The 16,476-nt window shown below is 39.8% G+C and overlaps 1 protein-coding gene across 1 annotated transcript; it reads right to left on the reverse strand.

Annotated features, from left to right (window-relative positions):
• Positions 1-8,486: 8,486 nt before the first annotated feature.
• On the reverse strand, positions 8,487-16,257 carry hox7 (homeobox 7). The gene is given in 2 exon segments (NM_001164908.1): positions 8,487-10,701; positions 15,746-16,257. Coding segments are annotated over 2 exon segments (792 nt in total). The 5' UTR covers positions 16,182-16,257; the 3' UTR covers positions 8,487-10,345.
• Between the last annotated feature and the right edge of the window lie 219 nt (positions 16,258-16,476).

Raw genomic sequence — 16,476 nt, forward strand, 5'->3', positions numbered from 1 at the left:
AGTCTCAACCTACAATAGTCTACCAATCTCTGTCATACCACCCATCTCAGCCCAGAAACACACCAAGCACCTCATCTAGTCAGTCTGGATCCACAATAGTCTACCAATCTCTTTCATACCATCCATCTCAGCCCAGAAACACACCAAGCACCTCATCCAGTCAGTCTCAACCTACAATAGTCTACCAATCTCTGTCATACCACCCATCTCAGCCCAGAAACACACCAAGCACCTCATCCAGTCAGTCTGGATCTACAATAGTCTACCAATCTCTGACATACCATCCATCTCAGCCCAGAAACACACCAAGCACCTCATCTAGTCAGTCTGGATCCACAATAGTCTACCAATCTCTTTCATACCATCCATCTCAGCCCAGAAACACACCAAGCACCTCATCCACTCAGACTCAACCTACAATAGTCTACCAATCTCTGTCATACTACCCATCTCAGCCCAGAAACACACCAAGCACCTCATCCAGTCAGTCTCAACCTACAATAGTCTACCAATCTCTGTCATACCACCCATCTCAGCCCAGAAACACACCAAGCACCTCATACAGTCAGTCGCAACCTACAATTGTCTACCAATCTCTGTCATACCACCCATCTCAGCCCGGAAACACACCAAGCACCTCATCCAGTCAGTCTCAACCTACAATAGTCTACCAATCTCTGTCATACCACCCATCTCAGCCCAGAAACACACCAAGCACCTCATCTAGTCAGTCTGGATCCACAATAGTCTACCAATCTCTTTCATACCATCCATCTCAGCCCAGAAACACACCAAGCACCTCATCCAGTCAGTCTCAACCTACAATAGTCTACCAATCTCTGACATACCACCCATCTCAGCCCAGAAACTCACCAATCACCTCATCCAGTCAGTCTCAACCTACAATAGTCTACCAATCTCTTTTATACTACTCACCTCAGCCCAGAAACACACCAAGCACCTCATCCAGTCAGTCTCAACCTACAATAGTCTACCAATCTCTTTCATACCATCCATCTCAGCCCAGAAACACACCAAGCACCTCATCCAGTCAGTCTGGATCTACAATAGTCTACCAATCTCTGTCATACCACCCATCTCAGCCCAGAAACACACCAAGCACCTCATCCAGTCAGTCTGGATCTACAATAGTCTACCAATCTCTGTCATACCACCCATCTCAGCCCAGAAACACACCAAGCACCTCATCCAGTCAGTCTCAACCTACAATAGTCTATCAGTCTTTTTCATACCAGCCATTCCAGTCCAGACTCTCACCAATCACCTCATCCAGTCAGTCTCAACCTACAATAGTCTACCAATCTCTGTCATACCATCCATCTCAGCCCAGAAACACACCAAGCACCTCATCTAGTCAGTCTGGATCCACAATAGTCTACCAATCTCTTTCATACCATCCATCTCAGCCCAGAAACACACCAAGCACCTCATCCAGTCAGACTCAACCTACAATAGTCTACCAATCTCTGTCATACTACCCATCTCAGCCCAGAAACACACCAAGCACCTCATCCAGTCAGTCTCAACCTACAATAGTCTACCAATCTCTGTCATACCACCCATCTCAGCCCAGAAACACACCAAGCACCCCATCCAGTCAGTCGCAACCTACAATAGTCTACCAATCTCTTTCATACCACCCATCTCAGCCCAGAAACACACCAAGCACATCATCCAGTCAGTCTGGATCCACAATAGTCTACCAGTTCCTTTCATACCACCCATCTCAGCCCAGAAACACACCATGCACCTCATCCAGTCAGTCTGGATCCACAATAGCCTACCAGTTCCTTGCATACCACCCATCTCAGCCCAGAAACACACCAAACACCTCATCCAGTCAGTCTGGATCCACAATAGTCTACCAGTTCCTTTCATACCACCCATCTCAGCCCAGAAACACACCAAGCACCTCACCCAGTCACTCTGGATCCACAATAGTCTACCAGTTCCTGCCATACTACCCACCCAGCCCAGAAACACACGAATCGCCTCCTTCAATCAGAAGGGACCCTCAGTAGTCTACCAGTTCTTTTCATACCACCCACTTCAGCCCAGAAACACACCAAGCACCACACCCAGTCAGTCTGGATCCACAATAGTCTACCAGTTCCTTGCATACCACCCATCTCAGCCCAGAAACACACCAAGCACCTCATCCTGTTAGCATGGACCCACAATAGTCTACCAGCCCCTTTCGTACCACCTGATATCACTCATCTCAGTCCAAAAAGTTCCTCGAACCCAGACAGAACTCTTTATTTCACAGCCTCCTCAATGTTAGGCGTCCCAGTTTGCAGCCAACTCACTAACAGCAGTTTAGTTCAGATAACGCACACCAGACAGGCGTTATGAAAGGGCGGCAGTCGTCGTGCCGCGTCCTGTTCGATATGGGACTCATAGCGACGTATACAACACGTGTAAAATACATTGTTTATTTACATGAAATTCGAACATGCGCTGCGCGACGACCACCGCGATTTTAAGGCATGATTGTACCGTTCGTTCTATAACCACCGTCTCATGGCAACATCCTCCCATCACCTCGACTCCATTCATCGTTCCCCGGTTATCCCAGGATAGTGACGTCATCAACCCAGTCCCACCATGTAAAACCTCTTTCCTGTACTCTCCACGACCCTTATCATTAATTCATATCGATGACGTCACTGATTTCCCTTCACTTGCTGTTAATATAGATCGAAACTACTTCAAATTTCCCCCTCGTTTCCTGTTCTCCAATCGCTCTCAATTAACCTGCAGGTTCTAATGGATGTTTTCTAACTTTCCTGACGTTGTGTCTGCGTGATAATAACATTTCCCTCTTAAATTGACAAATATTTTTTGTGGAGTAATTCGTTCGACGGACAAAATTATGCCCCCTTCGTAACACATAGGCCGATAATTTGCGGTATTCATTACAATTCTAGACAACGTTTTATGATTTCAATTAAGACATCGGAATTGCGAGCATATTTTCCTTAAAATGATTGTTTTCGTTGTAAAGTGAGAAAAATTTATTTAAAAATTTTAAATAATGAAACGGTTTAACGTTATTTAATGCAAAATAAAAGAGTGATTTTAACTTGAACAACAAATAGGGCTTGGTTTACGTACGGGCAATTTGAAATGCACACACACACACACACACACACACACACACACACACACACACACACACACACACACACACACACACATACACACACACACACACAAGCGTTGTGAATGAGTGAAAACAACGCTTTTATTTTATTTATTTTTATTCTACTATTTAACAAAATAGAATATCAAACACACTTAAAGATGTTCAAAAAAACAATCGGTAATTTAACTTGATTTGTGATTTTGAAAACTCACCGTGTTATAAAGTTATGCAATGTAAAAATTAAGTTTCACTGCTAGATAGATGTTATTGTTCGTTCGTTTTTGAAATATTGTCTGTTTCAGGCGACAATTCCGCACATATGTCATTGCATTCTCTCTCTGTCCTGGCGTTTTGTATCGATACTAATTACAAATGCGCGTGCAAACCTGTCAAACCAATATCGCGTGTTTTCAAGGTAGAGTAGTCTTTTCTTAGTTATGCTTCTAAGTAACCAGGCGGCTCCGGGAAACCAGCCGAAACCTTTCAGATGCAACCACTGTGCCATCGAGAACTATAATTCCGAGTTTAGTTGTGACGATGTTAAATTGATACCCAATACGTTACTTATATCTGCTACGGATGACGCGAGACACCACCTGCGGGTTCCCGGTGCGTCATGGTGGCATATTCTTTTGATTATGTCATCAACTTGCAACCTCGTAAGTTCCACTTGCTCGGTGGTTACTCACATGCTCATGTCACGCTACCAACAATTTGAACTAAATAACGCATTTTTTCAGCATTACGGCTACCTCATATCAGAATTGCCTAGTTGTGGTATAAATGTCATGTTTTGGACACTTTTTTGTGATTATAGCACAACTTGTTGTGAACGAGGATGGACACAAATTGCACTTACTTGAATCTACTCGAACTACAAATGTCGGATTTCCATTATTTAAAAAAAAAAAAACATAATTGGTTGGTCGAAAAGCTCAAATTCTGGTATATGCAAGATGTAGGCTAGGATTCAGTAGACTCGGCTTTATAGTGCTCTAAACACCATGGCAACTTTCTCACCCCAGACGCCACAAGTATACGCGAAACATGAACAGTGCCTGGGCCTTCTAATTTCAGGACAGAAAATGGATTAAAATTTTCCCTGATAAAGTTAAAAAATAAAATCGTTTTAGACTGCGGCTATTAACCGCACAACACTAACTTTCGTTGATAATTCCCATCATCCCCATCTCGAAGTCGGAAAAAAAAATATTTCTCCTCAAACGTATTTTGTAACTTCCCTCAAAATCACAACATCTGACTGGGATTTCCCATCGCTTATTACGCCGTAAGTGAGTGACATTTTTATGTTGTGTCCAAGGATGATCGTAAATCTCGTCGACTTTTTTACGGCCATGTTGGGGTTTTCCCCTGAAGCCTTGATAGTGCTGATTCTAACTTCGCTTTTATTTTGATGGCATGCGCCAGATTTCACTCTCACACATGTTTTTGTAATTGTGTAAAACTGTACTCAACACATACAGTAGATAATGCCCCCCCCCCCCCCTCCGCGTCTTTCGGTGTCGCCATCGTAGAGGCTATGACGTAAGCAAAATGGCGGCGCGCGTTCGCATATAACTGCCTTGCAGTCTTTTTAAGCACTACACGGGCGGCTGCCGATATTGAATTGTCTACTGACTACAATGCCTCGTGCAACTTCATCGTTTAACCGACAATGTGCGGGTAAAATGTACTTCAGACCCTCGGGCTTCAAACATGTCGTTTTGTTTAAGCTCAACGACAGACGGCAAGACGCTGTCACCGACCGTACACGCACAACTGTCACAACATCTAACAAAGTCAGCCGACGAGCGAGATTGCATTTTAGTACATTATATAATATAGTAACCATTGACTGTTCGACGTTTAGATAAATAATCCTCGCGCCACGTCCAACGTCGACCGCGACACTCACTGCCAACTATATATCGTAAAGACATGCCATTGGCACCCGCCCTGCGTGGAACAACACAACTTAGTCGATTCATTAATAATTGACGAGAAAGGCACCACCGTCTTCAAAATCGTCAACTTTTAACTTGTATTATAAAATATTGGACTAGTATTTTATTTATACCTCATACGATATACTTGTTTGTATTCACCTGTTAACTCAATGAATATAGTTGTATCCATGCGCGCAATTAATCAAACATGTGAATTTCAAGTTATTCTCAGGAAAGATGTTATTTCGTTTACGAAATTAATTTTTTTGAATGACAAAACTACAAATTGAACGCGTGCATGAATACACTAAAATTCCAAATGAACTCTGCTCACTGTTGAAGATCAATTTCTAAACGTTTAACAGTCAAACTCGCTATCTCGTTAGCAGGCGAAAACGACGCCATAAGGATTTAAACGAGGTTTTTATTTAACTTTAAATGTCCCACAATTATTCCCTTGCCCGCTTCTCGATCGGTCGTAGAGCATATCGGTTTAACCCATCCTGCCACTTGACACACTTCCTCGTTACTGTCACCCGCTCACTCATAAACAACGCGCCAAAAACGTAGTTATACACTATCTAACCACTTCAACGAATCGGATACTTTCCCGCTAAAATAATGTTTTGAGCGCAGTATACATTCCGAATTACTGTAATATATGACGGTGTTTGGACTGCTGCAAGAAAACGTTTCAAAGTTTTTTTTAAAAAAGAAAATGGGGTTATCGCACATATCTTTACTTGGACGCCACAAAATGGCGGGATGACAGGAAATCCGTGCGATACTTTCCCTGTGAGACTGCTAATCGTCTGCAGAACGTACCGTTGCATTTCTATTCATTTTGTCGATGTTCAATAAATGTTGAACCATCTTTGGTTTTAAACAAATTGTAAATACGTCTTTGAAAAAAAAATGGTCGGTATTCTAAGGTCCGTTATTGAACTTAAATGAGAGGGGTGATCATTGAGGAAGGGAAGCTGAAAAGAAAACTGGGAAAATTATTGTCTCTTTCACTTAGCTTTCGAAGTAGTATTTTTATTTCGGAGACGATGGCTTGTTATGGTTGTTGCTGCCCCCCTCCCCCCCGGTGATGTGTATCAGTTTTGTATGTTCTATTTTGTATCTGACGTTGTCCATTGTGATTATTTAGGCGCAGATGTCAGTTTGATTTCCAGAGAAACCCACCAAGTTTATAGATAATTCCTTATTGAATGAGATGCCCCCGTTCTAAGTTTAGAAAAACATGTGCTCTTAATTTCATCTCACAGCGCAGAAATAAAAGTGTCGTAGCTACTCCTCGCATTTCACCAATCAGGGGTCGTAAATCACGAGACAACGTGGACGCCGGCCATTTTCACTATCGCACATGCCACGTGACATATCAAGGATTTTCTTAGACTCGGATTCGGGTGACAATAAATCAAACGTCTGGCGTGTCGTAAAAAAGACTCGTAAATATCATGATCAAGTTTTTTGACCCCAAAGTAAAATGCAGTTGGTGTGTTTCCTGTTAATTACAGTAAGAGTTTACGCCATAGTAGTGATTATAGCGGCTTAGTGGTGGATCAGGGAGGTTGTCCGTGTGAATTACAAAGTCACTCTAATAAACTGCGCGTGTTTCTGTATGTTAAGTTGACGCCATTTTATGTCGGATAGTGTGTCCAACCTTGATTTATACTAGTAGTCTGATTAAGTTTGCAAGTCGTAGTTCATTTCCACCCATGGTAAACTGGGCTGGGGCGCTTCGATGTCAACGTCTATGCTGCATCCTTATTAAAACTGGAACGCAATTTTGCGCGAAAAGGCCCCGTCTCGCAGTTTGACGTGTCAAGAATATTATCACGGCAACGACTTGCCTTGCCTCTCTTTATTATCGAATATGTTTAGAAACAGTTTCAGTCGCAACCGAACTTCAACATGGCTCTTTGTTTAGGCGTGTCCAATTCGATCTTTGGTTGGGAAAAGTTCACTCGGCCGCTATGATTATAGGCGAGCGTTCTTTCCCCCATAGAGTTGTACAATTTTACCTGCATATTTATTCGATGGGTGCATTTTTATCGGCGGTGGTCTGGTTCGCAGAATTAAGCGACTTTATTGACTAAAATATATATTGCATGATTGGATTGTAAATATACATCCGGTCCATCTGGACTCTATGCATGATGGGTAATATGCGCGGATGTGTCTAGGATTATCAAGGCTGTTAATCGAATTTTACCGTCTAGTTACCCTCTTACATCCGGGCCTGTGAATATCTTAAAACACGGCTATGTTGACTTATATCGAACATTCCATAGATACCTGCACAGGGTCGAATCCAAATGCTCTCCATATGTACCCTAGTAAATTGTCATCTCCAATCCCAGGGTGCAACATCAGTACTTGGTCCAGATATTTTCAGTCAAATAAATGAATACATATTTTGTATTTATTCAAATACGCGGTGACTTCAAACCGTCAGAAACACTCAAATAGAGAAAGCACGTTCGAAGGTTGCCAGTCTGTTGTTCTTTTGTCCCGAGGTGTGAATCACACACTGGTGCGAGAGAGGGGGGGGGGACTAACTTGAACATCACATAGGCAAATAGACCTTCGAAATGTTGCCGTCTAATTGAACCCAGACGTACGTGCATTCTTTTAACAAACATACTAGTCCCGTACTTAGACCCAGTCTTGACGGTGACAAATATAGAGTTTTAGATGATTATTGCCCCCCCCCCCGTTTGAGAAAAATAGCAAGACCGAAGTCAAGATCAGCCAATATCGTCTGCGTGTATTTCCTGACCGGGTATTCCTTCGCGCGTGACACACGACAGGTGCATAATCATATGCAAATTAAGGCGACCCTGCGTGTGGATGCGTTCGCTCGATAAATGTGTCTATTATTCAATAAACTACAACTGTTCTCCAGCGAAATATAATTATTTAACAAAAGGTTGAAGTAAAAATTGAATATTATGATTGGATGACATACTAACTACACAAATGATATTTGAAATCGGTAAAAAAAAAAGGCAAATATGATGCGTCGAAACAAAATCTGTCAACTAACTAGCTGCTCTCCGATTGGTCTGACTGTTAGGTGTTAGGATTGGGTAGCCAATCTTGTCACAATGAAAGCTGTTCTCTGATTGGTGTGACAGTTAGGTGTTAGGGTTGGGTAGCCAATCTTGTCACAATGAAAGCTGTTCTCTGATTGGTGTGACAGTTAGGTGTTAGGGTTGGGCAGCCAATCAGACACAGTCTTTGCATTGATCCTGAATCGGAGCTGATACTGTAGCCGACGCCAACTAGTTACGAAACCAGAAGACTAGTGGTAACGGCACTCAACACACACACACACAAACACAAATCTCTGTACATCGATATTCCTTTAAACAAACATTTTATTCCTCCGAAATAAACACACAGATCCTGAGACACCGAAAATAGAGCATAATTACTAAGAAAATTGCAACAAAATTCATGTAATATTAGCACCAACGCTGGCACCGTGACGGAAAAAAGTTATATTTGATAAACAAAGAAAATTTAAATAATTCTGGAGAAAAACTTCTAGTTTCTAGAAAATGCTAAATATCAACAATTTTTTTTAAATATTTAAAAATACTAGACGGAAAATGTATATTTATATATATATATATATATATAATTGATATATATTATGACGTAATCTGGCTATAATTATTAAAATAGTCAAACTTCTGATACCTCTGAAGGCACGGTTCGGAATTTAACCTTTTGAACGCCATTCTTTTCCCGCCATAAATTTGGATATGTTGACGCCTATTTTTAATTGTGAGCCACATGAACAAAATTTCACATTGGATGAAAACAATATCACAATACGCAGTTTCACGTGATAAAGGTTGATTTTACCGTCCGTGGACCATTTGTGGGGTTCAGTGTCACGTGATTTTACTCGAGTACGTCATCAATTCCGCCATCTTGTTTATCGTGTTTCGTAGCTAGTTGCGACTCGTTCAAAAATAGATCTTTTGAAACGCCACAATTGCAAAGCGCGCGTTCGAATTGCGTGTAAACAATGTATTTTAAATGCTTAAATACTTAACATGGGTTCTATATCAAACAAGACGCGGAACAACGACTGGACGATTTAAATTGGGGGAATTGTTTGGTGAAAATGTGTACGAACAGGATTAAAGACATCGGACAAGCTTACAAATTGCCAAAATATTACGCGCGCTAGAAACCCACAAATGGTTTATTGAATGTCGTAGTCGTGTGTTCATTGGATAACATTTTTCTCCGAACGCCATTAATTTTAAAAAGTAATAAGGTCGGTTAAATTCTTCTCGGGAACGGACCATTTATTCTGTCAGTGGTATGTATTCATTCGCGTACCAGAATATAGTTCCGTTGGAACAGCTTGCCTTTCCCGTGTATCATTTCATATCCATTGCTTGTCTCCGCATGTGTCGGTCCGGTCTACAGCTAACTGCGCTCAAGCCATCCACAGTGACAAAAATGTTTAGCCCATAACAAAGTAGTACAACACGCCATTTTACAATACCACAATCCTTTGCGATTGCCGGGTAATACCAGCGACACTTCGCCGTTGTAATTCGGTTATCAATTATCGCGAAAGCTCAGCTCGTGAACAAACGACGATGAACGATTCAGATTTTTACCGAGCGTGCGCAGAATTGTATGTTTATAAAAATGGCTCGTTCTGGGCTGAAACGAATAACGTGAGTGGACTCGGTAGGTGAATGAACCGAGAAGACGAGGTGCCTGGTGATACACTGGTCGTGTTCATTGACTCAAGTCACTTTTACGTGTTTCGATCATGAAGACAGTTAAATTTAATGGTCTCCCGTAAATTGTATGTAGCATAGCCCGCCATAATCGCAGAATACTTCCACAGCTACAGCCGGCCGACCTGGCACTATTTTTATCGCTCGCATCTTTCAAAATTCGAGGAATCACACTTCAGATACGGGTTTGTTTGATATGGTGGGTTACTTGGTTCGAATGATGTGAATGACGAAAACAAGCAGGATACGTGGTATTTCACACTGGGAATAAACCAACTGATCATATCAGTAACGACCAGTGTGGTCCGACGTAGCAAAATGTGGGTTGACTGTGATTTGATGCAACAGACGACGTTCCGTCTGGCACGTAGTTTTTCCAACGTAACCCAAATTTGTTTATCATCTGAGATTTTGGGGGTTACAAAATAAATTTTTCTGTTGTATTCAAATCAGTCTTGTTCTACCTTCAAATTGAGAACAATGTCCTCTTCTAACGAATCTCCCTTCATTGCCACGGCAACAACTGTTGTCTCACTCAATTTATCTTCACTGTCCTTCTCATCTTCCTCGTTGTTGTCTTGGTTACTGTTTTCACCGTCATCTTTCTTACTTTCTTTCTTATATTTCATTCTCCTGTTCTGGAACCATATTTTGATCTGTCTTTCAGTGAGCCCCAGAAGGTGAGAAAGTTCGATTCGCCTCCGTCTCGTCAGGTATCGATTGTAATGGAACTCCTTCTCCAGTTCCAAAGTTTGGTATCGGGTGTACGTTTGGCGGCATCGTTTTTTGGGAACTTCCGGTGCACCTGTAGAGGAAAGAAGGCCATAGGTCAATAGGTCAATAGGTCAATAGGTCACAATGCAGTGGGTGCACGTTTTCATTCTAATCACACACACTAATAATATACAGTACGTGCGCTAAGCTATCAGTATATAACTATTAGTTTAAAAGTTGTAGTGACACAATTTTTTGTTTGCCTAAAATATTTGTGCGTTACTGCGCAAATTTGAAAAGCTCACAGGTCCTGACTAAATATATATGTTTGTTTAATATTAATAGATATATCGTAACATAAACGTTGATAATAGGTATAACGTAACATAAACGTTGATAATAGGTATATCGTAACATAAACGTTGGTAATAGGTATAACGTAACATAAACGTTGATAATAGGTATATCGTAACATAAACGTTGATGATAAGTATCTCGTAATATAAACGTTAGTAATAGGTATAACGTAATATAAACGTTGGTAATAGGTAAAACGTAACATAAACGTTGATAATAGGTATATCGTAACATAAAGGTTAGTAATAGGTATATCGTAACATAAACGTTGATAATAGGTATATCGTAACATAAACGTTGAAATAGGTATAACGTAACATTAACGTTGATAATAGGTATAACGTAACATAAACGTTGATAATAGGTATATCGTAACATAAACGTTGATAATAGGTATCTCGTAATATAAACGTTAGTAATAAGTATAACGTAATATAAACGTTGGTAATAGGTAAAACGTAACATAAACGTTGATAATAGGTATATCGTAACATAAACGTTGAAATAGGTATAACGTAACATAAACGTTGATAATAGGTATAACGTAACATAAACGTTGATAATAGGTATATCGTAACATAAACGTTGAAATGGGTATAACGTAACATAAACATTGATAGTATGTATATCGTAGCATAAACGTTGATAATAGGTATCTCGTAATATAAACGTTAGTAATAGGTATAACGTAATATAAACGTTGGTAATAGGTATATCGTAACATAAACGTTGATAATAGGTATATCGTAACATAAAGGTTAGTAATAGGTATAACGTAACATAAACGTTGATAATAGGTATATCATAACATAAACGTTGATAATATGTATATCGTAACATAAACGTTGGTAATAAGTATATCGTAACATTAAACGTTGGTAATAGGTATATCGCAACATAAAGGTTGGTAATAGATATAACGTAACATAAACGTTGTTAATAGGTATAACGTAACATAAACGTTGGTAATAGGTATATCGTAACATAAACGTTAGCAATATAGCAATAGGTATATCGTAACATAAATGTTGGCAATAGGTATATCGTAACATAAACGTTGGTAATAGATATATCGTAACATAAACGTTGGCGATAGGTATATCGTAACATAAACGTTGGTAATAGGTATAACGTAACATAAACGTTGGTAATAGGTATAACGTAACATAAACGTTGATAATAGATATATCGTAACATAAACGTTAGCGATAGGTATAACGTAATATAAACGTTGGTAATAGGTATGTCGTAACATAAACGTTGATAATAGGTATAACGTAACATAAACGTTGATAATAGGTGTATCGTAACATAAACGTTGATAATAGATATATCGTAACATAAACGTTAGCGATAGGAATATCGTAACATAAACGTTAGCGATAGGTATCTCGTAACATAAACGTTGGTAATAGGTATAACGTAACATAAACGTTGATAATAGGTATATCGTAACATAAACGTTGATAATAGGTATATCGTAACATAAACGTTGATAATAGGTATCTCGTAATATAAACGTTAGTAATAGGTATAACGTAATATAAACGTTGGTAATAGGTAAAACATAACATAAACGTTGATAATAGGTATATCGTAACATAAACGTTAGCGATAGGTATATCGTAACATAAACGTTGATAATAGGTATAACGTAACATAAACGTTGATAATAGATATATCGTAACATAAACGTTGATAATCGGTATATCGTAACATAAACGTTGATAATAGGTATATCGTAACATAAACGTTGATAATTGGTATATCGTAACATAAACGTCAGCAATAGGTATATCGTTACATATTTTAAACACATCCAGTATTGTGTTTTTTGCTGTATTTTTACTACATATATGCACTATATTTGCTGATAAGAAAAATCAACTAAATTAAACCAAAATTAACACGTAAAATAACTCAAAACTTGTCCAGCCATGTCCGTGAACTTAAAACGCAGTTAAATAACTGGTTTTACGGGACACGTTGACAATAGATATACCATGGCATAACCGTTGGCAATCGACATAATGACGTGTTAGGCACACTCACACAATTCAATTTTATCACCAATTACCTACACTTCGTTTATTTACAAAAACCAAAACCGAGTCTCACGGACAAAGGGACACGGCGTGAATGGGAAGGCAAAGTTAACGTTTTTGAGTTCCTTAAACATTATTACAACGGCCATTGTTCCATCTGTCGATACTCTGTAATTAGTCCGACCAAAGTGTTTTTTGAAGAATATTGAAACATTTATTAAGTCGGAAATGTCCACCATCCGGCACGCTGGCATAATAGAGTTCTCGTCATCAATCATATCAACACAGTATATTAGTCGGAATTTGGGTGGACGACAATCAACCACCGCTGCGGTTGTTTATTTGTGCGAAGTTTAAATTTTGAACCATAGTAGCACATTTGGGGGGTCGTGTTAATATTATATTATATAAACTATTCGCGCTCAATTCAAATTGATTCTGAATTTCACAGAAAATTAATTATTTTAAAATATTTGAAATTAATAGCAGACGGAAATTAATTTAGCAGCGGTTGTTCATTTTTCTTACCCCCCCCCCATCACCACCAACCCATCCACCAAAGAAATTCATTTTTGAACTATATTACTGTGCAACTATTCACGCAGATTCAAAATAAATTCTTAATTGTGCGGAAAGTATTTGTTTTCATTTTTAACGATGCTTTCTCACTTTGCATATCTGTGACGTACTATCAACTGACCAATGTATGCACCATAACATGTTTAGATTGTTGATGAGCAAGGAAGGAGAAATCAACTCAGAGTATAAATTTAAGCGGTTCTCTTAAATTAAGCTAACATTTTTCTTACACATTTCTGGAAGTTATATTTCTCAAATTTGCAGAGTGAAAATGTAAATTTAAGTCAAAATAAAACAAATTAATCACAATTGTGCAGTATCAACAATATTTACGAATTTGATTTTTTTTTTAATTCGTTGAAAAGCAGACGACATCATTAGTTCGAAAACACGCATTACGCGGGCAATAACTATAACCGTATGGTGCAACCAGCACGCAGAAATGAGATCAGTCAACGGTAGGGTAGATGTCATTTATTAAAATTCAGAGAGTCCCGGTAATGATAGGACAGCCCTAACGAATGGTTTATAAATGAACCAGCATGCACGCCAAAGTAGAACAACGTGCGTACGGGACGACTGGTGGTCAGATGAAAACGGCCATGCCATTCCAATTTGATCGATCGGTACAGGGTTAAAGATTAAATTGCTGGTATTTTGTGGTTAAAAGTCAGGGTGAAACAGAAGAACGCTCGCGACATTGTCTGGAGCTCGATGTGACGGTTAAAGTCAAATTAATGATCTAGTGTGCCAAGCAAACCAGTGAATGTATTTGCGTCGATTTTGTTTGTACAGTGACGTAGCCGTCAGTAGTTCGTGACACTTCAACAACCAACAAAACGTCAGGACTCGTGGAAATGCTGAGACCAATTTTTCACACTACTGAACTACGTATGAGGTTAGGTGCCAGGTTTTGCCGCCTCGGACGTGGAACTATGTTTTAGTTCGGCACTTTCAGCTTTCACACACCGAAACACGCCGGTCTATTGTTACCATGGAGCGAACAATTAAACACGAGTACGATTCGTTTTTTGTGAAGAAACTGGTCGAATTGATCAACCGCTCGCGGCGACAAAAGATCTCAACAAGTTTAGTACCGTATTCTAAATCATGATAATTTGACGAATTCTCATTTTCGATTAATGGCTAACTAATACTGCAAAGAGCCGCTTATGTAAATGTTGTTTGCACTTCATCTTCTCGAGCTTGCTTTTGGAGTGCCGCCTAATCGTAAACCTTTTGGACGCTATATTTCATTCAGCCTACATTGTGGGGCATAGTTTTACCTAATATAATGTTGTTGTTTTTTGTAAAGAATGGGCATATTTTCTCATTGACTGCAAGTTCTTATAAAAAAATGACAAAAAAAAACAAAAAAAAACAAAAAAACATGCAGATTTGATTTCTGAAATGTGAAAAAATAGACTTTGGCTTTCTGAGGGTTAATACTAACCTAACATCGAAATCGAACTACTTTTAGTATGACGCTTTTGAACTTGACCGACGATACAAAATCACCTGCGTCGGAGTTCTAAAAATGCAGCGACAATAATTCGTGAAACAGCGCGAGTCGTTGTGACGATTTGCCGAGTTCATGAACCTACGATCTGTAAATGGTTTGCTCTATTGGTAAAACGATTCTACGCCCCGTAGATAAACGTCCTAATCCGGCGTTCAACCCGAAACTCTGCGAAAACCTAATTTTCTCCGGATGTTCTAGTTCCTGCTCAGAGTTTTTAAGATCGATACCGGCAAAGTTTGTTCTTTTCTTCTGCTTCACTTGACATGCTTTCTCATTAATTGTAAGTCTTTTGTGAACGATGTCATAGGTTACATTGTAATTCTTGTCTCCACTGACCTTAATGTGTGCCTTTATGGACTAATAAAAGAGCCACACTACACACACTCACACGTAATACCCTCAAACTACTATTTACTATTTCGCCGCGCACACGCATCCGTATTTCACCGGCAATGGTCCTGGCTACATAACTTTTAGTCGTTTTTGAAAACTTTCATAAATCCAAGCCACCGACGAGCACTACTGCTTGTAGTTTCGATCAGCATTTTATTCTACGTGTTTCTGTAACGAAGTTGTCGTCTGCGTTCACATTTTGTGCGAATTATGAAAAAAAAAAAGTAAACGCAACATACCTGTAGCGTTGACCCAGGGGTAGAGAGTTGTTGGATTCTGCATTGCAGACATAACATTGTTGATACTGTCGGCACTCGATATTTGCGAACAGTGGTCCTTCAGTCCGTCCACCAGATCATTAGAATGCGTGCTCCAGGCAGTCGTGTAGCCCTGTAAGCGGGAGTCCCACGATGCGATCGACGTCGTATTTTGATTCAAGGCGCCGTAGTTCGTGGCTGTGTCGTACCCGGCTGCGTTGGTAACTGCCCCGCAGTAGCCCTGTGGACTGGTACCGTTGGGCGAGTAAGCGGCTCCCGGATATCCATTGGGTCTTCTCTTTGCAACGTTTGGAGGTCCGTTGTTATAGGCACAGGACGGCAGCTCAAATCCGCTTGGATACAGCGAATCGCCTGGCTGGTATTTCGCGAATAACGAGTTTACGAAGTAAGAACTCATCACAAGTTTAGTACTCGGGGGTTGATTTGTGGTCTACAGTGGCGTTTACTGCCCGTTGATGTATAGTAAGCGCGACTACACTGCATAGATCCACAAGGAATCGTACGTACTTACTACCTTGTTTCAGCCAATCAGATGCCGTCTTCCACGCAAGAGCAGAAATTAATATTCATTAGCAAGGAATCATTCAGATGTTTGTCTGTTGACTTTTCTTATAGCTGCACAGGTCAAGGGTCAAACACGCCATTTCTCTTGCGAAACGTTGTCTGTAACACATTCAATAAACTTCCCTTTT

This window comes from Saccoglossus kowalevskii, chromosome 12, assembly GCF_978046115.1.
Source record: "Saccoglossus kowalevskii chromosome 12, keSacKowa6.1, whole genome shotgun sequence".
NCBI classification, from domain to species: Eukaryota; Metazoa; Hemichordata; class Enteropneusta; family Harrimaniidae; genus Saccoglossus; species Saccoglossus kowalevskii.